Here is a 23,067-nt window from a genome sequence, read left to right as displayed (position 1 = left end):
AATCCCTCCATGGCTTCACCATCCCTATCTCTAACTTCTTCTAGCCCCATAATTCTCCAAGATCTCTGTGTTCCTCGAATCCCGGCCTCTTGGACATTTCTGATATTAATTTCCTCCATCATTGACAGCAATGCTGACTTCCTAAGTTCTGGAATTTCCATTTAAACCTCTCTTCCTCTCTTTTTTTGACACTCCTTTGACTAACCTTTTGGCCAGCCCTAATATTTCCATATATGTGCAATATCAAATCTGCAATTGTTTTAAATTTATTCTTTCATGGGATATAGGCGTTACTGGCAAGGGTAGCATTTGTTGCCCATCTATAATTCCCCTTGAGAAGATGGTGATGAGCTGCCTTCTTGAATCACTGCAGTCCATTTGATGTAGGAATACCCACAGGGCTGTTTCAGAGGGCAAATAAAAGTCAACCACATTGCTGTGGGCCTGGAGTCACATGTAGGCCAGACTGGGATAAGGGCAGCAGATTTCCTTCCCTGAAGGACATTAATGAACCAAGTAGGTTTTTATAATTATCAATGATAGTTTCCATGGTCACCTTTAGTGCGACTTGCTTTCAATTCTGGATTTTATTAATTGAATTTAAATTCCACCAGTTGCCGTGGTGGGACTTGAACCCATGTCTCTAGGACATTAACCTGGGCCTCTGGATTGCTAGTCCAGGGACACCTCCCTACACCACCATCTCCCCTAATATCATTCCTGTGAGGCTCTTTGGCATATTTTACTACATTAAAGACGCTATCAACGTAAGTTATTTGTTCTTCTTCTCCATCCTGCTTCCTTCCTTTATTCTCTCTCCATGACTTCCTTCCTCCTTCCTTTTTTCCTGTCTTCTTTTCTTCATCTTCTTTTAGCTTCCTTCCAATTTGTAGGAGCACCATAATCTTCAAGATAATTTCAGTCTGTTCCTCCATTGTTATTACTGCCTACCTACCTTCACTATGAGAGCATCACAATGAATGCAGAAGTTCAGGGAGAAAGCCCATCACCACCTCCTCAGGTCAGCTATGGATAACCAATAAATGTGGCCTTGTGAGCGTCACCCACCTCCCAAGAATAATTTTTAAAAATCATTTGTCTCCTTTGAATGATGGTTTTTCTTGGCGAAGAACACAAAACATCATTAATTAATCCACTCTTGAGGTGTAAAATACAACACATAGAATGTCAGAATTATATGGTTGAATCGTGCAGGGCACTATGGATAGCGGGAGCCCATCCTGATGCCTGCTGCACAGCCAGTTTACTGGGAGCTCTGTTACTTTGCTTGAAGGTGAATGTTCTACCACCTTCTTGGAAGCAAGTCCTGCCTTAGAGAGCTGCCAGCCAATGCAAGTTTCATGTCATCTGCAAATCTGAACCTGTGCCCTGCACACCCAAGTTTAAGTTATTAATATGTGTCAAGAAAGTGGTAGTCCAAGTACCGACCCCTGCGGACCCTATTGTGTACCTTCTAGCCTGACCATCAATGGTTCACCATAACTCTTTCCTGTCACTCAGCCAATTTTGTATCCGTGTCTAAATCATTTATAGAAAAGACCTGCTGTGGGACTAATGCAGTTGTGCAATTTCTTTGCTCCTTAGGCCTCTTTTGGATGATAGGAAGGCCACTATCCCATGCTTGGCTGATAGACTCACAACAGAACTTGTTGCGCACATCCTAGTAAGTTTTTGCTAAATGCTGTATGGGTAAACATTATCCACATTTCTAGGGGTTAAATCAGTTACTTTAGTATGAGATTCTGCAGGTTAATGATTTTAGACTGTAATCCCCTTTTTTCACTTTTTTTCAGGAATCATTGCCTCATTTAGAAAAGGAAATTGAAGAGAAACTGCTTGTGCTGAACAAAGAATTGGAAAGTTATGGTGAGGGAGTTCCAGACGCAGAACATGAAAAAGTAACTTTTATGATTCAGGTTGGTATTGCATCTAATAATCCCTACACGGGCAGAAAATCATCAAACCTAATGACAAGACACTACTAATGTGATTCCAGTGGGAGTGGGTCCTAAATTAGGCCAGAACCCTGACACGTAAAGTGCAGGTGAAATCATCAGGGATTCCATAAAGCAAAACTGCCATCCACTCCATACAAGTCCAAAAGCATACGAGAGGGTTAAACCGAGAGCAGAGACTCTCTACAGCAGGGGTTCCTCCATTTCTGTCCATCAGAGGGACCAGATGTAGCATCGGTCATATATCATGCTGCCAGATGTTAGATATCCAGTCCATCTTGGGGATTCTGGCTGGCATTGTAAGCTGAATCCTCAGAGAAAACTCATTTGTTTTAATTAATTAAATGCAGCCATCTTGTAAAAGAAAAGTGCACGTGTAAGATCGTCCAGAAGCGGGATCTAGGCATCCCTGCACCTGCCTTCAAAGAGAGACTTTATGTGATGCATTCTGGCCTGCTGGTGCTAACAGATGCTCCTAGCGATGGGAGTGGCCACCCATTGGCATGCAATTTAAGTGACCTCCTACAGGCATTGCAAACCGAGGAGTGGTGGAGATCCAAGGCCTGTGCATTCCAATAGTGGGAATGGGACACACAGCTCCCCAGACCTCGTCCACCACCACCTCTCAAACCCTGCCTCACCAGATCCTGTCCAATATGGCATAGCTGAGATCAGGAACTCTGTTGGGTGAGATGGGTTCTCAGCCTCATCATTCCATGCTTAGCTTGTCAGTGCTCCACCGCACTTCGTCACTATGCAAACTTGCTCTATTCATAACGGTCTGAATCTTCTGAGGAGCGGCAATCGGCGTCGAATTGCTGCTCTGCTCATGTTTACTCACCTTGCACTGGAGCTCCACATTTCTCGCTTGGACTCCTGAACCGGGCCTCATCAGAAACGTGGAGCGCACCTCCTTCCGAATCTGTTCTTCATATAGTGTAGGACCATCGAGGGAGGCCAAGCCACACCTTTTTAATGGCCGCCATATTCTGGTAAGTTTAAATGTCCCTGGCTAGAGAAAGGGAAGTGTGTGAGGCAAGTGGGTGAGGGGGTAAGGTTGTCAGAGGGTGGTTGGGATGTGTCAGGGGGTGGGAGGCTAATTGGGGTGGGTGGGTAAATGGTGGGTGGTGAGGGTGGTCGGGCGGTCGTTAGTCAGGGGTTGGGGTGGGAGGAAGTAGTTGGGTGGTCGGGGTGTGGTCAGGTCGTGAGGGTTGTCAGATAGTCATGGGGGGAGGGTTAATCTGGGGATCAAGGGGTCTTCGGGGTGGGGTAATGGAGGTTTAGGGGGAGATAGTTGGGTGTCGGTGTTAGCGGGGTACTGGATAGTCAGGGGCAGAATATAGTTTTGTGGGGGGGATTGTCAGCGAGTCACAGAGTTAGTCGAGCGGAAGAGGAAATCAGGTTGGGGGTGGTGGTCGGCTAGTCAGGATGGGGGTAGTCAGGTTGGCAGGAAGCTAATTGGGTGGTCGGGAGGTCCTGTCTGGATTCGGGGGAGGTGTTAATGGCATAGTTAACGAGGAATTAGAACTAGTTTTAAGCCTTCTAACCTTTTCTGGTTAACTATTCTGATAAGTGAGTTGAAACCATCCGTGTCTCCGACTTTAAATCAGAGTTTTGGAGAGTTCCAGACGCAAGGTAATTGCCCAATGGAAGTTGAAACTTCCTGGAAAATTCCTGTGTAGCCAGTGCATGGTGATCTCTGAGGGATCTGCCAGCACATTTTCCGGGGTAACTCTGGGGTACGACTATCCGGAGACTGGATCTGGGCCAAAGAGTTTTTAAATACATGTTGGCATTATATAATTTAAAAATTACAGCAAGCTCCATCAATTAGTAAAACTCCAATAGAAACTGAAAGTGCTGGAATGGTCGACCACTTTGAGTTACTTTATAAAAGCAAAATACTGCAGATGCTGGAGATCTGAAATAGAAGCAGAAATGCTAGAAAATCTCAGCAGGTCTGGCAGCATCTGTGGAGAGAGAAACAGAGTTAATTCTTCAGAAGAGTCACATTGGACTCGAAAGGTTAAATCTGTTTCTCTTTCCATAGATGCTGCCAGACCTGCTGAGATTTTCTAGCATTTTCTGCTTCTATTTCAGATCTCCAGCATCTGCAGTATTTTGCTTTTATAAAGTAACTCAAAGTGGTCCACCATTGAATACTTCATCCAAATAAACTTCCCCAGTGCAACCATTCCCAACAGCAGCACTTGAGGAGCCACAAATGATCGCTATTTTCCACTGTCTTCGATTTTGTTTGCAGAAACTTAGTGGCTTTGGTGAAAACCTCAGGAGTTTATCTTCAGGCGAAGAACCTGCCGACTGCATCAAGGAGGAGAGGTGCTACACAAAAGTACGGAAGACGTTTGAAAGCTGGAAAATTCAACTTGATAATATTGAAGATCACTGTGAGTGCAAGAAGAAATAGAGGCAGCAATTATGTTGTTCAAAAGTTTTTTCTTTCAGTCCTGTCGGAGGTAAACAGGGATTTCTGATTGAAAACTGCAGAAAAACTATTTATATCTAACAAGCCCAGGCTAGAGAGTCTTTTGTCACATTTCCTCAGAACTGTCTTTTGTCCAAGTGTCCTTCACTCACAAAGATTCCTATACCTCCAAGCACATTCATCCTCATCTTCCTCCGATGACTGTCATCCTCTTCTGGTGATTTAAGGATACAATCTCCATTCTGATGATTGTTTGACCTTTGTATTTTATAGGTCTGTTGAAGGAAACCAATATTTGTGTTTCCCTTTTCCATACTGGTTGATCAAAAGAATTAGGATCATGAGCAATAAGAGCCGGAGTTGGCCATTTGTCCTGCTGTGCACCTCACAATTTGTATTCTTCTATTTCTGTGTTTACTTAACTGCATAGTGTTGGGATGACGTTGGTTACAGAACATGTCTGTTAATTAAATCTTCGTAGTCTTCTGAATGTTAACCGTAAATCTTTATTAACTACTTGTAAATATATACATAAATACAGTAAAGGGTACAGATGTGGAGCTATCTCCATCTTAGATCTTAACATCCTCTGGCCAACACTACACTGACCCTAGGTCTAGGTCATGTGCCTTCTTACATCACTGTGTGGGCGGTACTGTATTCAGCCTCACATTAACCCTGTATATGCCAGACCCTTCTAAATTCTTGCATCTAAATTCTTGGATTCTGAGTTGAGAGGGGGAAAGAGGGGTATGAATGTTGTCAGCTGTAGTTCAATTGCCTCAGAGTCATATGCTTGTGGATTCAAGTCCCACTCCAGAGATTTGAACACAAAAATCTAGGTTGAAACTCCAGTGCAGTACTGATGAAAGAGTGCTATACTCTTGGATGTGCCATCCTTCACATGAGATGTGTATCCTTTCAGATAGACTCCACAATCTAAATTCCACAACTAAAATAGATTATCTAGTTGCAATTTCATTGCTGCTTACGGGATCTTACTGTGCATTTCAGCATTTCCTATGTTACAACATGACTACATTTCCAAAAACACATCATTGCCTGGGAAGCACCTGGGACGTCCTGTATACTATATTACTGCTATAAACCACACAATGTAATATTGATTGTCCTTGAAAATGTGACAATTTCCAATTTATTTATTTTGAACAACAGTCCACGATATGATGTGTACAAAAGTGCTGAAATATGAGCAGTCTTACCGTGGGCGGGAGTTACCTGGGTTTGTCAACTTCAAAACGTTCCAGGCAATCATGAAGCAACAGATTGTTAAACTGCAACAACCTGCCATTCAGACTCTAAAGAAAGTTACAGGTAAGCTGTATTGTTTCATCAAAGAATGAAATCCAGAACACTCTTCATTTAATATTGAAAGGTTAACTACTTCAAAATGATTTTTTACCTTTTTTTCTTTGTTGTCTTGTCCTTACCATAAATTTATTTTATGCCTTTTGGCTCCTACCCCACACCACCCCACCCCCCATGGGCAAAGGGTACAGGCAGGTAAGATCCCACACCCACCATGGGCAAAGGGCGCAGGCTGGTAAGATCCTGCACTCCCCATGGGCAGAGGACGCAGGCAGGTAAGATCCCACACCCACCATGGGCAAAGGGTACAGGCAGGTAAGATCCCACACCCACCATGGGCAAAGGATGCAGGCAGGTAAGATCCCACACCCACCATGGGCAAAGGGCGCAGGCAGGTAAGATCCCACACCCACCATGGGCAAAGGGTACAGGCTGGTAAGATCCCACACCCACCATGAGCAAAGAGTACAGGCTGGTAAGATGCCCCGTGACCTCAATTAATGTTTTTACTAAGTTGGCCATAGGAGAGAGAAATTATATTGATGAATCTTCTTCCCTGACCTTTCCATAGGAGTAATGTCATGGCCTAAAATTTCCTCAGAGTTTCTCTCGTTTCACATGCAAACACGTCTTCTTGACCCTTCTGGTGTTGTTACGATGGTTGGAGTGGGAACATGTCTGAGGTCATTTCAGGCCATACGTGACAAGTTGAAACTCACTATTTGCCATTGAAGAGGTTGCTGCCTCTCCTGACAAGAGCAATGCTGTGTGAGCACAATGTCTGACGCATGAGGGATGGAGAACTGGACCTCTCATTTCAGCAGTGTCAACCCAGTAAAATAAACACTTCCCTATGTGATAGTCACAAGCACAGGGAGTGCATTGAATGAATGAAAGCATCATTCTAAAATTGATGTTTGTTGTGGCTGCGTGTACCAGCAGAAATGGAATATCTACAAGGACAACTGGGCCAAACTGCCTCCTTGAGCAAGGAGATATTAGATTAATATCTGGAGAGGTTCAGTGCAGGAAACTAGTGAGCTTTGGTAGAGATGCAAATGCAGACGGTGTGGATGCACAGCAGGAAGTAGCAATCTGTGTCAGTGGTAACGCCCAAGTTCTTACAACCAGTAAACTCATGCCCTCAATTACTGTTGGCTAAGCATAATAAAATATCAACAAAAGCACCCACTAGGAACTGAGTTCAGCTCATCTAAACTTAGCTGGCCTTTACAGACAAGCACATGAGACTTCCGCATGTGGTCTAGCCTAAAGCTGAAGCTGTGTCCCAGGATGGAAAGGACAGTGCATGAAGGAAATTGATCACCCAATCTTTTTATTTGGACCATGGGATCTAAGCATTACTGGCAAGGCCAGCATTTATTGCCCATCGCTAATTGCCCTTGAGAAGGTGATTGTGAGTTGCCTTCTTGAACCCCTGCTGTCCATCTTCTCCGAAGGTAATTCCAGGATTTTGACCTAGCTACAGTGAAGACACTGTGATATAGTTCCAAGTCAGGATGGTGTGTGACTTGGGTATTATACCCGTGCCTCTGCTGACCTCGTGCATCTAGGTGGTAGAGGCTGTGAGTTCGATAAAGCCTTACTGAGTTTCTGCAGTGCATCTTGTAGATGGTACACACTGCTGCTATTGTGTGTCGGTGGTGGAGGGAGTGAATGTTTGTGGATGGGGTGCCAATCAAGCAGGCTGCTTTGTCCTGGATGCTGTCAAACTTATTGTGTGTTGTTGGAGCTGCACTCATCCAGGCAAGTGGGGAATATTCCATCACACTCCTGACTTGTGCTTTGTAGACGGTGGACAGGCTTTGGGGAGTCAGGAGGTGAGTTACTCATTGCAGAATTCCCAACCTCTGACCTGCTCTTGAAGCCACAGTATTTAGATGCCTGCTCCATTTCATTTTCTGGTCAGTGGTAACCCCCAAGATGTTGATGGCACAGGATTCAGTGAGGGTAATGCCATTAAATATCAAGGGGGTATGGTCAGATTCACTTTTGTTGGAGATGTTCATTGCCTGGCACTTGTGTGTTGTGAATACTACTTGCCATTTGTCAGCCCAAATAACAATGCAGGTTCGGATGACTTCTTATCTGAGAAGTGTTGCAGCTGGTATTGAACACGATGCAATCATCAGTGGCTTTGAAGACCTGTTCTAATTCCGCTCATGACTATGTCATTGTTTTTTCCCACTTTCTATTGTAGAAATTGTTCGAGATGCTTTTATGGATGTCGCTGCCTACAATTTCCGTGGACTCCCAAATCTCTTGAGAATTGCCAAGGTACAGTGTAGATACGCTTAGAAACCAGTGTACCAGGTAGATACTGTTTCATGGATTACAAATGATCACTTTTCACCTGCAAAACTGTTTTACAAGATTATTACATTATTGAAAAGAGTGACACGTTGCCAGAGCTTTTTGTCTGCGCTCATCAGGACCAACATCAGAATGCCTAATTTCATACGATCGCAACAATTCATACTAACAAGTGAAAATAGTGCTGCTTAGTTGCAAGTCTCCTCTGATTAGCCAAGTTGTTGCCATGGAGAAAGCATGGAAACTACAGTCTCCCCAAGCTCCGGATTAACTGAAAAAAGGCACGAGCTTTGAACATATTCCTTTTTGTTTGCAGAGAACCCTGTGTATGAATGTATTTCCTAGAAAGCACAAATGAGCCACATTACCAGCTTAACTGATTATCTTAAATTGGTTGATAATAAAGCTATTAGCGCACTCAGGAATGTTCAGCAAGTGCTGCCAAATCACGGAATCATTTCTAACAGCAGACATTTTGTTTTGGGTTTTGCAAGCGTGGGCTGATTGAATACAGTCTGCACTCTGCCTATTACAGACAACCAAAATAACATGTTGTTTGATTCGATCAGCCAATTGCTCGGACATATGGCCTATGTACCTGGCATCGCACCAGCACTAAGTTCATACACGATATTGCTCAATTGTGTGGTAGGCAGAACATTCTAGGTCTACGCTGATATAGTGCAGAATTTAACGGGTATTGGGGTTTCTTGCCCTCCACCCAAAGAGTCAACGAGCAATGCAAGATTGAGGCCAGGTGGATGGCAGCCTTTAAGCAGCCATTAATCAGCCACTTAAGGGAATCAGTTGGGATGAGGGCTGTTGGGCAACCCCAGACTTCGCTCAGCATCCCCCTCCTCCTTAAAATTGAGGACCGTCGGGGGCGGGCAGGAGGATGATGGGAATGCCGCCCAAGTAATTTTCCAGGCCTCCAGGCCACCCACCAACCCATCAGCAAACCTGCCAGCAGGAGTTCATGCAATTCTGCCCTTATGAACAGGAACAGTTCATTCAGACTGTTGAGCCTGTCCGACCATCCAATTCGACCATGGCTGATTTGTATTTTAACTCCATTTAATTTTGAGATTATGGCCTTTTGCTCTGGACTCCCTCACCAGAAAAAAGAGTTTCTCTCCATCTAGCCTTTAACCATCTGAAATACCCTGATCGAATTGTTCCTTCATTCATACTCAAAGAAATAAAAGCCTGGTCTATGCACCCTAGCCTCATAATTTAATCTTTTCATCCTCGGTGTCATTCTGTTAAACAGATACATTGCCCTGCCCATTTACTTAGACAAAATTGAGTTGACTGAATATATCAAATCTGCACCTAAGAATTACAGTATTGGTGACTTTTTTTTGTTACCAGATAAGAACTGAAGACCTAAAGAAACAGCAAGAAAGCCAGGCAGAAATACAGCTGCAAATTCAATTCAAGATTGAAAATATGGTGTATTCCCAAGACACCATCTACAGTCAGAAGATCACCAAAATAAAGTCCGAAACCGACAAACAGCCAGATGAGTTCCATGTTAAACCCAAATTGTCATTAAAGTTTGGATCTCCACCTGTGCCTTACCAAGGCGCTACCACCCATGAGATGACAATGCATCTGAAAACATATTACAAGGTAGGTAAAGAGCCCTTCTGAACGGGTTGGAATAGATATTCCTGTAGATTGTCGGGAATTAAAACAGAAAGAATAGAAAGATTATGTTTATGTAACTCCAAGCAACTTCTCCACATGCTTGGCAGATGGAAATGACTGTTGTGTGGAAGCCACTTTATGCAAAGCAAGATACTATAGACAGCAGAGATGACTGGTCAGTTAATCAGAAAGATTTTATAATAAAATGTCTTAGAAAAAGAACACCAGGTAGCAAAATATTCACCAGCATTTCACTAAGTTGCCAATTCTATGGTGAGAGCTGTGTTCTTGTAAAAGATCATTACCTCTTTATGACTTGTTGAGAATGCCACGAATGGTGTGATAGTGTAATTAGTAAGGCAGTGAAGATTGGCAACATTTATACACCGAGTCTTCAGAATTCATAATCCCAGCATGGCATCTTTTGGCAAACACCTTTATAATTGAGAAACTAGGCTGACATTCTGAAGACCCTGGAAGATTTGAGATAAACTATTAAATCTTCACGCTAACTCTTCTTCTTGAGACCTGCAACGATAATTATTGTTCTTGGGATATATTGCTTTGGATTCTCCGGGTAAACCTTGAATGTGTCGTCTTTCCAGGTAAATACCTTTGTTTTTATTTGCTTCAGTATGAGAAAATCCTTCAGGCTACATGATTCCTCCAAGAATGGAATGAGTAATAGAGAATGAGGCAAGCCAGTAAGAAGTGATTGAGTGATGCCAGGCTTCAGAGATAAAATACTTGTCAGTTGTTGGAAAAAAAAGGAAGAGGGAAAGTAACAAGTTCCACAACTTTGAGATCCCAGGAAGTAATGGGTTAGAATAGGAGATGATGGAAATGAGTCTTCCTATCAGCATAGTGAGGATGCAGTGAGGGGAGAGTTTGGATGATCTATTAGGAGCTTAGGAAACAAAGAGTGCAAACAGGAACCTTAGTCATTGTGTTCAGTCAGTTGAGAAGTCTGCTAAGCTTAAGACCTTGTATCAGGCTTATACTGAGCCAGTGTGGGAAGTGAATGTACTCCTGGTTTCATCTGCTCCATCACTGTAACCATCGGAAACGCTGCACATGGATGGGATTTCCAACCGTCCACCAGAGTAGTGGCAGCAGCCTGGGAAATCCCACCCATAGAAGCCTTGGGAGGTTCATCCCCACTCCTAATGGTTTAAAGTTTATTCTTATAATTTCCCTGGAAATAAGCCTTTGAAAAAAGATGAACATAAATTTTCAAATACACTGAATGATTTGCTGAAATTGTATTTCACCGGCAGTTTGTTTTTGAACTTTAGAGAATTGGTGTTCAAAATCCAGCAAGTCCCAGTCACCCTTTCATTAAAGAGTTGATAACCCAATAAAAATTACAGTTTGTCCTTTGGCATAAAGTGATGTTCCCCTACCACTTACCCTGAAAATGTTGACTTACTGAGGTACAGTTCCACCAGGATTATTTATCACAGCTTCCTGCACAAACGCAGAGTTGAACTTTGTTGACTGTGGCAGTGGCTGTGATGGTGACCCTGAAAGCCCGAGCCAACCCTGCCTCAGCCGTTCCTGGGAGCCCCAGTCTGATTCGGTGGCTGTTGGGCAATTATCGACTTGTGTAGGGGCTCCCATCCCTTCAGGGGCAGAGAACCTGTCTCCAAGAGCTGCCAGCAAATCAGAAAGCCGGCAGCTCTTCAGTCTCAGCAGCATCACTGTGAGCACTGGCCAGTGCTGGGACTGCACCCAACCTGGAGTAGCATTATAGACGCCGCCCTGGGACCAAGGTAAGTGGGGTGGGTGGGGTGGCGACGATGCCTCCCCGAGCCGGCAGGGAGGCCACCAGGCTTTAGTAGAAGTTCTCCCCGTATGGTGGAGGGCTGCATTTCTGCCACCACCACCACCCATTCCCCCCCCCTCTTAATTGGACACTTAAAGACCTCAATTGGCCTCAGGACCGGAAGGCCCTCCTCAACCTTCCCCTCCTCTGAAAGGATTACATGGCATTGGGAAGGCCATGGGCATTCCACCCCCACCATCATCACCTCCCCCAACTCCCTGCCCTCCCTCTCGATTCTCCGGCTCCCCTTGCCTCCAACCTGCATCTATGCACCCCATCAAATTCTGCCCACTGGCTCACCCAACTGACCGATATTGATGTGTGAGGCTTATTTGCAAGTGACAGTGGGCCATCCAGCTGTGCTGGATGTCACAACTGAGCATAGCGCTGCCCGTATTTAGCATCCACGCATCTGCAATTCCATTTGGGTTGACAAATAGAAATCAAGAAGGTGAAACTTGCTGTATTTAACCCCTTCCAAACCCTGCAGCAGCCTAGTCCACCGTGGCAACCCAAACACCTGTGCGGGATTTTCCAGTCCAGCCCACCGCATCCCCCAAGGCTGGAAAATCCTGATCCCTGTCTCAGCTGAAATCAGTCGACTCAGCAGAAAGCAAGGACCAAACGTAGAAGCTTCCCAGTCTTATAGGAGCTGGAGGATTTACTGGAATTAACTTGCCAGGAAGCTCATGTTTCACTTCTGTTCTTTTTCCCTCAGATTGCAACCAATCGATTGGCTGACCAGATTCCCCTGATAATAGGCTATTACATTCTGGAAGAATTTTCCTCCAAGTTACAGATTGAAATGTTTCAGCTTCTACAGGAGAAGGATCGCATTGACGAGTATCTCAATGAAGAGAGGGACGTTGCTGAGAACAGGAAGTGCCTCAAAAGTAAACTGGAGCGACTGACACAAGCTCAGAATCATCTGTCCACGTTTTATTGAATTTTATCAGACATCAAGGGGCATTCCAAATTGAACCCAGCTCACTTTCCAGCCTCAATGGCAAAACTGGGAGCTGGAAAGCATTGTTATGCAGAGTAACCCCACCACTCATCATAAAGCGTAGAATTGACTAAATGGCCAAGCTGTTCCATCATGAACAGAAGCTTTATTTGGGAGAGCAGGCCAAGAGTGACCTTCTTTCTCAACATGTCTCTCTTTATAGTTTTCTTTGTACTGTGATTTGCTTTTTTAACCCTTTGTATCGTCCAAACTGAGTTAATAGCAGCTTTTTGTATTGCACGTTCTGCCTGATTTCCCTCCTAGCTTTCCATTTATGCCACCTTAGTACTTGAGTCCAATTCCTTTAAGATTGTCATTGTCAATATCTTACTTTCTTGCTGCATCCTAACAATTTCAGAGCTTCTGAAGGGAAAGAAAACAGCTTCAAGTTTTAATGCTGGTAGTTCACATCAAAATGTACCAATTGGCAAAGAGTGTTCTACCTCCTTGTTAATATTGAATGTGTTTGTACATTAAAAGAATGAAGTGTCAAAGCATATAAAGATGCATTGAGTCTTCTTTATAAATGGAGGGAGATGGAATGCATTAGAAGCCAGTGCTTAGAGAACAGAGTATGCTTGGATTACACGGAGTCATGATCAGCTATGATTAAGGCAAACCCATCCTCATATCATGAAATGGTCACCCCCATGAGCAAAGTCTATGTTTTTCAATACCGGCCACCTGTGAAACCCCAAGGGAAGTGGACAGCCACCTCCTTGGAAGCCAAAATGGACAAAATATTGGCCTTATGGGAAAGCGGCAATCTCACCAGAGGCTCAAAAGAGAGGCAGGCATCGGCAGTAGCAGCAATGTCGGCAACAACAAGAAAGAGAGTCACCCCGCATCCTGCTCCCTGTTACAGTCTGTAGTGATCCTCCTTGATGGCCAACCCATGGTTAATGGGAGCCAATAACAGAAACTGCTCATAGACACAGAGTTGGCAGTGATCATCATTCATACTGAATGCCCCCAAACCTCTGCAGGGACCAGAGGGAAAGTCTTGCTTTTGACATGCCCTCGGTGTGCTCTTGAGGCCTCCCCAACTCAAATAAATTTGGGTCGAGTTACATGTTTTGGATCTGTCATTAAGTGTGGTGAGGATGGAAAGGGAATGTTTGGAACTGAAGATTGGCTCAATATGAGGTTTTGGTGGAACGAATACATTTAATTTAGATGACTAAAACTCTTGGGTGGAAATTTCAGATGTACATTCAGGGATCAGTATTGAGTAAGGCAATTAAGGCATTCACCTTTCCAGCCCATCCAAGTAGTGCTGAATGTCCAGAAATTGGATGGGGTCGGGATTTTACTGGTCCCCTGGTGGGGGGTGGGGGGGGTTGCTGGGAGGCATAGAGGGCCAGTGAAATGCTGGGGAGCCGTGTCAGGAGGGCTTCCAAAATAGTCCCACTGCCAGGCCATTTAACTGGACACACGAACAGCAGCAGCTCTTCTGCCTGCCAACCAAAGATGGACAGCCAAATTGAAGAATTAAAGGTCCAATTGACAGCTGTTTTCCTGGGCTGCTGGCATATTGCAGGCGGAGGAACAGTCCCATCCCCTCTTAGGGGAGCTTGGCAGCCCACTGGAGAGGCACTGTATCCATCTGCTCCCTGGCCCAAGGAGAGGGCCCCGGCAGTAATTGCTACCCCCGCAGACCCAACACCACCACTGGGGGCATAATGCCTCTGATCACCAGAGCCTTCCAGGCTGGCCCCAGCAGAAAAGTGATTTGTTTACCTCTCCTTCTCTTTCTCCTTGTAGCCTCAGCAGTAGTGACCACCTCTCTCTCTCCCACTCTCTCTCTCTTGGTGGCACTGCAGTTTGCCGGCCCTATATATTGGGCCTGTGGTACGGAGAGCCCGGCCACTGTCCAATTAATCCAGTGTTGATCAGTTATAAGGGGCAACAGCCAAGAAGATTGCTGATACAGTGCTGCTGCCCGCCTGTAAGGGCTCTGGATTTGCATTAGGTCCCACTAAAGCCCCTCCAGTGAAACCCTGGCTCTTGTTGGAGAATGCGTGGATGTGTTTGCTGAAACTAAGCATGGTCGTGGGCGAATGGAAGAGGAAGTGTTCCCAAGTAATCACCCCACACCTCCCCACAACACGTTCACCAAATCATACGCCATACCCAAACAAAGCTACATATGCTGGTCCGATTCAGTCATTGATATGACAGGGTGTGTAAAGAACAGGTACAGTCACCACAGATTCTCTGATGTAGCTGCTGAAGAAACCTGACAGGAGTTGGTGATTGATTGTTGACTTGTGTTTGGGGAACTCAGACATTGTTTACTCAGATACAACAGCATCACCACCCTCCACGTTGCTGACGCAAGCCTATCTGTAAGGAAGATTGGTATATGTTTACCTCAAAGATCAAAACTCGCTCCAGGGATTACGCAATGCTCCAAATGTTTTCCAGCAAAGAACGGTCACAGTTATTAATACCTTCTCTCAACCTGAATTACTGCGGGTGACTGAGTCCAAGATGGAGCTCCAAGCTACTGGAGGATGTGCGGAATTTTATGAAATGGCTAGAACTAAAAATAAACCCTCACAGGGTGCAGCTCTTGTAAGAGCAGGTGATGTTTTCGAGCGTTTGCATCTGTGTCACCAGGCAAAAATCAGACAATCTTAAAATATGAATGTGGCAACACCTGTGGAGAGAGAAACAAAGTTAACATTTTGACTCTTAAGAACTGAAGAGAGTGTTGGGTTTTATGCTGTTGCAAGAGGGGGAAGTAGGGCAAAAGGGAAGGTCAGGGATAGGTTAGAGGGTGGGGGAGATTAAATAACAAAGATGTCATGAAACAAAAGGCAAAGGGTGTGGTAATGATAGTATTAAAGACACAAAGCATTGGTCCAGATTAGGCATGAATGGCATAATAAAGGTCAGCGCTGACTGAAAGCAAAAACGTGAGAACAAGATACAGACTGGCGCTTGGGAAGGTCAGAATTCAAAATGGAGAACGGAGTTCGTGGTCTGAAGTTGTTGAGCTCAGTGCTGAGTCCAGAAAGCTGTAAAGTGCATAATTAAATGATGAGGTGCTGTTCCTCCAGTTTATGCATTTGCTTCACTGGAACACTCTAACGGACCAAGGACAGAAATGTGAGCATTAGAGCATGATGGTGAATTGAAATGGCAAGCGACCAGAGAGTCAAGGTCATGCTTGTGGACTGAGTGAAGGTGTTCTGCAAAGCAGTCACCCAGTTTGCGTTTGGCATCCCCAGTATAGAGGAGGCCGTATTATGAACAGTGAATACTGTGGACTAAATTGAAAGAAGTACAGACACTTTACAGCCTTCTAGATTCAACATTGAGTTCAACAACTTCAGACCAGGTGTTACTGGCTAGGCCGGCATTTATTGCCCATCCCTAATTACCCTTGCTCAGAGGGCAGTTTTTAAGAGTCAACCACATTGCTGTGGGTCTGGAGTGACATGTAGGCCAGGCCAGACCAGATGAGGACAGCAGATTTCCTTCCCTAAAGGGCATTAGTGAAGTAAATAGGTTTTTACAACAATGGGTTCATGGTCATCATCAGACTTTTAATTCCAGATATTTATTGAATTCAAATTCCACCATCCACCGTGGTGGAATTCAAACTCATGTCCCCAGAGCATTACCCTGGGCCTCTGTATTACCAGCCCAGTGTCAATACCACTACGCCACCACCTCTCCTTGCGGCTGGCGGTAAAACATTCTTTTTCTCAACCACTACTGTACTTAGTGCAAACCTGGGATGATTCCACCCCCTGTTTTTATTTCAGATCTCCGACATACAGAGTATTTTGCTTTTATCAAATTGTAGATTATTTAGAGATTAAATAGGGTTAAATAGAATGTACAGGGCAGAAACAGGCCATTCGACCCAACTGTTCAATGCCAGCACTAATGTTCCATTCAAGCCTCCTCTTGTCTTTCCTCATCTCTTTCATCATAATCCTCTGTTCCTTTCTCCCTCATGTGCTTATCCAGCTTCCCTCAACCACTATCTGTGGTTGCGGGTTCCACACTCTCACCACCCTTGGAATAAAGAAATGCCTCCTGAATTTCCAATTTGATTTCTTGCCAATTATCTTGTATTAGAGGCCTCTAGTTTTGCTCTTCTCTATGATGTGAAACACTCTGGGCTAAATTTTACTGGCTCCAGGGCAAGAGGGTTGAAGGCAGGAGGTGGTAAAATGGTGAGGGGAACATGCCAGAACAGGACGCTGAGGCGTTCTTGAGGTGGTCGGGTGCCAGGGTTGAGAGTGTACATGATGATGGCAGCCAGACAGTTAAGCCTGTTAAGGAGCCAATTGGCTACTATTTTGAGGAGGTTTTCAAATTTTTCAAGGGGAACATGGGACCCATTGAGAGTCAGCATCTCGCCAGCTATGAGGAGGCGAGAGCTGAGCAGCAGGTGAGCGGTGGCTGAAACAGGAAGTCACAGAGCAGCAACGTTTCAACCCAGGAAGGTTGAGAGGCCTTCAAACACAGGAGACAAAAGCTAGAGGCGCTGCTAAGTTGGAGACAGAATATAGGCAGAGTCTTGCTGGTGTACAGCTCATGCCTGCAGAATTATAGCATTCAGAGGCTTTCAAACTAAGTGCAGCAATTAGCAATAGGCCTCATGAGTCTCACATACTCTGATAATGATTCCTGATTTTGACTTTTTGAAGAAAATGGGAGTGGGAGAGAGAGACAGGTGTAGACACAATGCAACACCCAGAGGAGAAGCAAACTCATGAGAGTGAAAGGGGATACAGATGAGGACGGCAGATAGAATCAATATCGGAGGCTCATAGTCACAGAACGTACTACCCTGTGGAGAGGGTCTACCAGCAAAGACTTTGTCCCCACCATCAACATCATGGGGGCTCCTATTCACCAGAATCTGAACTGGACTAGCCATATAAATACAATGGCTACAAAAGCAAATAAGGCACTGGGAATTCTAAGGACAGTAACTCACCACATAACTCCCCTGTCCACCATCTACACAGCACAAATCAGGAGTGTAATGGAATACTGTCCAGTTACTTGGATGAGTGCAACTCCAACAACACTCAAGGAGCTCAACACTCCTGCTTGATTGGCACCCCATTCACCCACATTCACTCCCCCCACCACTGACGCACAGTGGCAGCAGTGTGTACCATCCACAAGATGCACTGCAGGAACTCATCAAGGCTCCATTAACAGCACCTTCCAAACCCATGACATCGACCACCTAGAAGGATAAGGGCAGTAGATGCATGGGAACAGAACCACCTCCAAGTTCCCCTCAAGCCACTCACCATCCTGCCTTAGAACTATATCACCATTTCTTCACTGTCAATCCTGGAATAGCCTTCCTAACAGCACTGTGGGTGTACCTACACCACGTGGACTACAGCAGTTCAACATTGTAGCTCACCACCACCTTATCAAAGGATGGGAAATAAATGCTGGCCTAGCCAGTGATGCCCACATCCTGTGAACAAATATAAAATAAGATGGTGATGTCAGGACATCAGTGTCTACAAGACTGCAGTTCTCAAAGTAGGCGGTGATGTGCAATGTTGAAAGGGGATTTGAGGCCACTAGAATGTGGTGGCCATCCATTGCATGTGACTGCAACATTTATGCCTCAGCATTATTCCAGGGATCCTCTGGACACATCTGTGGAATCTCCCAGTCAGCCACCCATTGCTACATCAAGCTGGTCACAGATGCTCCATACCAGAGACCAAGCCAATGTACAGTTTCACACCACTCAAGGCAGTCAAGCCAAGAGGGTGGTTGGATTCAGGGCCATTGTTGGATGGTGCCAGGTGCAGGGGGTAATCAACTGCCTGCAGGTGATCATCAAGGCTCCCAAAGAGCAGCCAGGAGCCTTCATCAATAGGCACGGTTTCAACTCATCGAATTTACAACTGGAATGTGACTACCGCATAGGTTGGTGTGTGTAAAGTTCCTGGGAAGCTGTCACAACTCCTACATCCTGAAGCAGCCCCAGGTGCCTCAGCTTTTCAGAACATCTGCACACATCTGTGAATGGATACTGGGTGACAAGGGCTATACTCTGAGGACATGGCTCTTTCCACCTGTGCAGCACCGAACACAGAGGCAGAGGACACTTAACAGTTGCTGCTATGCAACTACATGGGGAACCATTGAGCTGGCCCTAGACCTGCTGAAAATGAGATTCCAGTGCCTCGATAAGTCTGGTTGAGCTCTGCAGTACACACCATCAAGGACCTCATTGCTCATGTTATGCAGTGCCCTGCGCAACCTGGCACTCCAGACGGACGTAGAAGAACGCGGGTCTCCTTGAGCAGTGGCATCATCCAAGAAGAAAATCTGGAGGGGATCTCCAGACCAGGTGACAAATGGTAATGCACCTGAGGTGGTGATGCCAATGGGCATTGACATGGGAGGCATGTGAATCACTCATATGGGCACGTTTATCCTGAGTTTACCTTAAGTTCCTAGGTACGCTTTTCAATTATCTCTGTGATAAATCCTTGTTGGCCTTTCCTTGGATACTCTAGTTGCCCGTCATGACAAGATGCCAAGGCTCACACTCACCTTTGCCCTCGTGCAGTGCTGACATTCACTGTACCTCTTTGTCAAGAGCTCACAAACAAGTTTGCATTTGACCCTTGCTTCCTCTTCCATCCAGGTGTGACTTTTGATGATGCCTTTAACTAGAGTGCAGCCATCCCTTTAAATATGGTAATAGCGGATCAGTAGCCGGGGCTTCCTCCTGTACCCACCCCTGTTAATCAAACATAAGCGACAAAGTCTGGGCCCATGTCCTGCCTCTTGCCCGAGTGGCCACATGATCTGGCTCGGGACCCAATTAGATAAATCCTCCCATCTGGTAAAATTCACACCATAGATATAACTCAACTGTGGCCTAAAAATTAAATTATATAGTGAGCACCAGCAGGTTATTCAACCTTGAAGGGCGTCACTATCAAGTTAAACCTCTTCTCACCAAAGCACTGACACATCGAAGTTTTCAGACAGGACAGGAACCAGGAAGGAAAGCCTTATTTAATTTTTTTGCAATTGATATTTCAGGAGTCCTGAGGGTATTTGTTTTATTTAGTTATTTGTTCACGGGTTGTGAGCAGTGCTGGCTAGGCCAGCACTTATTGCCCATCCCTAATTGCCCTTGAGAAGGTGGTGGTGAGCTGCCTTCTTGAACCGCTGCAGCCCATGTGGTGTAGGTACATCCACAGTGCTGCTAGGAAGGGAGTTCCAGGATTTTGAGCCAGCGATAGTGAAGGAGCAGTGATATATTTCCAAATCAGGATGGTGAATGATTTGGAGGGGAACTTCCAGGTGGTGGTGTTTCCATGCATCTCCTGCCCTTGTCCTTCAAAGTGGTAGAGATCAAGGGTTTGGAAGGTGCTGTCAGCGGAGACTTGGTGAGTTGCTGCAGTGCATCTTGTAGATGATACACACAGCTGCTACTGTGTGCGGTGGTGGAGGGAGTGAATGTTTAAGATGGTGGAAGGGGTGCCAGTCAAGTGGGTTGCTTTGTCCTGGATGGTGTCAAGCTTCCTGACTGTTCTTGGAGCTGTACTCATCCAGGCAAATGGGGAGTATTCCATCGGACTCCTGACTTGTGCCTTGTTAATGATGGACAGGCTTTGCGAGATCAGGAGGTGAGTTAATTGCTGCAGGATTTTGAGCCTCTAACCTGCTCTTGTAGCCACCGTGTTTTTTGGCTGGTCCAGTTCAATTTCTGGTCAATGGTAACCCCCCAGGATGTTGATAATGAGGTATTCAGTGATGGTAATGCCATTGAATATCAGGAAGGGATGGTTAGATTCTCTCTTATTTGGGAGGATCATTGCCTGACACTTGTGTGGTGCGACTGTTACTTGCCACGTGTCCTGGATGTGGTCCAGGCCTTGCTGCATAAAGACACAAGCTGCATCAGTATCTGAGGAGGTGTGAATGGAACCGAACATTGTGCAATCATCAGTGAACATCCCCACTTCTGACCTTATGAGGGAGGAAAGGTCATTGACGAAGGAGATGAAGACGTTTGGGCCTAGGACTCTACCATGAGGAACTCGTGCTGGGGTATCCTGGGACTGAGATGATTAATGTCCAACAACCACAACCATCTTCCCTTGTGCTAGGTATGACTCCAACCAGTGGAGAGTTTTCTCCTGATTGCCATTAACTTCAGTTTTGCTAGGGGTCCTTGATGCTAAACTCGGTCAAATGCAGCCTTGATGTCATGGGCAGTCCTTCTCACCTCACCCCTTGAGTTCAGCTCTTTTGTCTATGCTTGGACCTAAGCTGTAACGAGGTCAGGAGCTGAGTGGTCCTGACGGAACCTAAACTGAATATCAATGAGCAGGTTATTGCTGAGTAAGTGCCATTTAATTGCACTCTCGACAATCCCTTCCATCATTTTGCTGATGATTGAGAATAGATTGATGGGGCAGTAATTGGGCTGGTTGTGTTTATCCTCATTTTTTTGTGGACAGACGTACCTGGGCAATTTTTTTGACATTGCTGGGCAGGTGCCAGTGTTGTAGTTGTACTGGGACAGCTTGGCTAGGGGTGCAGCTAGTTCTGGAGTCTTCAGTACCAATGGCAGAATGCTGTCAGGACCCATAGCCATTGCAGTATCCTGGGCCTTCAGCCATTTCTTGATATCACATTGAGTAATCAAATTGGCTGAAGACTGGCATCTGTGATGCTAGGGACCTCCAGAGAAGGATGGATCATGCACTCGGCACTTCTGGTTGAAGATGGTTGCAAATACTTCAGCCTTGTCCTTTGCACTGATGTGATTGTCTCCCCCATCAGTGAAGATGGGGATATTTTTGAAGCCTCCTCTTTCAGCTAGTTGTTTAAGTGTCCACCACCATTCACAACTGGATGCGGCAGGGTTGCAGAGCTTAGATCTGATCATTGGTGTGGGGTCACTTAGCTCTGTCTATTCCATGTTGCTTCCGCTGTTTAGCACGTAAGTGGTGTGTATTGTAGCTTCACCAGGTTAACACCTTAGTTTTAGGTATGCCTGGTGCTGCTCCTGGCATGCCCTCCTGTACTCTTCATTGAACCAGGATTGATCACCCAGCTTGGTGGTAATGGCAGAGTGGGGGATATGCCAGGCCGTGATGTTACAGATTGTGGTTGTATACAATGCTACTGATGGCCCACAGTGCCTCATGGATGCCCAGTTTTGAGTTGCTAGATCTGTTCGAAATTTATCCCATTTAGCACGGTGGTAGTGCCACACAACAGGATGAAGGATATCCTCAATGTGAAGATGGAACCTTGTCTCCATGAGGCCTGTGTGGCGGCCACTCCTACCAATACTATTATGGACTAATGAATCTGCAACAGGTAAATTGGTGAGGACGTTGTCAGGTCTTGTTTGTTCCCTCACCACCTGTCGTAGACCCAGTCTAGCAACTATGTCCTTTAGGGCTTGGCCAGCTCAGTCTGTGGTGGCACTACTAAGTCACTCTTGGTGATAGTCATTGAAGTCCCCCACCCAGAGTACATTCTGTGTCCTTGTCACCCTCAGTGCCTCCTCCAAGTGATGTTCAACATGGAGGAGTACTGATTCATCAGCTGAAGTATCAGATAATAATCAGCAGGAGGTTTCCTTGACCTCATGCCCTGAGACTTCATGAGGTCCAGAGTCAATGTTGACAACCCCCTCAAACCATCTCCTGATTGGTATAGTCCAGTGGCACCCGGGACAGTATACTTAACAGCCTGCACTTCCAATGAGTTCCAGACCCTTTTCTTCCTGATAACTAATTCCTAAAGAGAACTTCTCCCACAGAGGGCAGCAGTGGTTGCAGCCTGGTTTACTTTCAGTTTCAGTTAATCATAAACAGAACTAATGTGAAACAGCCAAGCATTCAGTTTCCTGTGAAATGCAAATCTGCACATCAGATGAGCTCACTCCAGCCAGCCCTATTATAAAAGGGATAGCTAGGCAGAGGCAGATAAGTCCTTGCAGGAGTGAGGTTAGCAGCTTTATCAGGGAGTGAGCTTTAGGTTTTACTTCCTGTCAACTCCACTATGTTGTGGTTTTAAACTCAGAGCCCAGAGCTCTGAATCATTTTAGCTCGTTTCATCAGTAACAGAATTGTTGAACAGCTCTGTAGCCCTGAGTGACATTGTACATTCACTGGATTTGTTTGAGGCAATCCATCTCTATCTGCCAGCCTAATGCAGGTATGTGATTTTTAAATGTGATTGAACTGGTTCATTTAGATGCCCTTTGTTGCACAGCAATTCATAATCACTTCAGCCACTTTTGCTCCAAATCTGTAAGTATTGTTTTCCAAATATATATGCTTATTTTTTCATCTCATCTTACTTCCACTCTCCTGTTGTCTTTTAATACTTGTGTCGTTTGCAGAAAACCTTTCTCTTGTTACAATTTAACTCATTGCTCTTGTGAGATCCTGGCGTTTCTGTAGGTCAGTGCCTTTAGTTAATGCTGGCCTTCAGGGCTCTGCCTCATCTGTAGATG

General features: G+C 45.3%; 2 protein-coding genes across 11 annotated transcripts in view; both read left to right on the top strand.

The window, feature by feature from the left end:
- The window catches only part of LOC121290373 (interferon-induced GTP-binding protein Mx3-like), a 39,456-nt gene extending 26,393 nt beyond the window's left edge, over positions 1–13,063 (top strand). For all 5 annotated transcript variants that reach the window (XM_041210761.1, XM_041210762.1, XM_041210764.1 and 2 more), the window contains 7 exons: positions 1,606–1,684; positions 1,815–1,937; positions 4,240–4,384; positions 5,599–5,757; positions 7,973–8,049; positions 9,457–9,717; positions 12,279–13,063. In XM_041210761.1, coding sequence (XP_041066695.1) covers positions 1,606–1,684; positions 1,815–1,937; positions 4,240–4,384; positions 5,599–5,757; positions 7,973–8,049; positions 9,457–9,717; positions 12,279–12,506 — 1,072 coding nt within the window. In that variant the 3' untranslated portion in view covers positions 12,507–13,063. The remainder of the gene's footprint in view (positions 1–1,605; positions 1,685–1,814; positions 1,938–4,239; positions 4,385–5,598; positions 5,758–7,972; positions 8,050–9,456; positions 9,718–12,278) is intronic.
- Positions 13,064–22,510: 9,447 nt separating this feature from the next.
- Positions 22,511–23,067, top strand: part of LOC121290341 (interferon-induced GTP-binding protein Mx3-like) — a 73,287-nt gene continuing 72,730 nt past the window's right edge. For 3 of the 6 annotated variants that reach the window (XM_041210690.1, XM_041210689.1, XM_041210688.1), the window contains exon 1: positions 22,511–22,766. Coding sequence is in view for 2 of the 6 variants with exons in the window: in XM_041210691.1 (XP_041066625.1) it covers positions 22,761–22,766 (6 nt within the window). In the remaining 4 variants the exon portion in view is untranslated. The remainder of the gene's footprint in view (positions 22,767–23,067) is intronic. The other 3 variants (XM_041210691.1, XM_041210692.1, XM_041210693.1) reach the window with 3 other exon arrangements.

Source organism: Carcharodon carcharias, chromosome 18, assembly GCF_017639515.1.
Source record: "Carcharodon carcharias isolate sCarCar2 chromosome 18, sCarCar2.pri, whole genome shotgun sequence".
NCBI lineage: Eukaryota > Metazoa > Chordata > Chondrichthyes > Lamniformes > Lamnidae > Carcharodon > Carcharodon carcharias.
The sequence above is the reverse complement of the archived record's forward strand: the minus strand, read 5'-3'. Positions and strand labels throughout refer to the sequence as shown.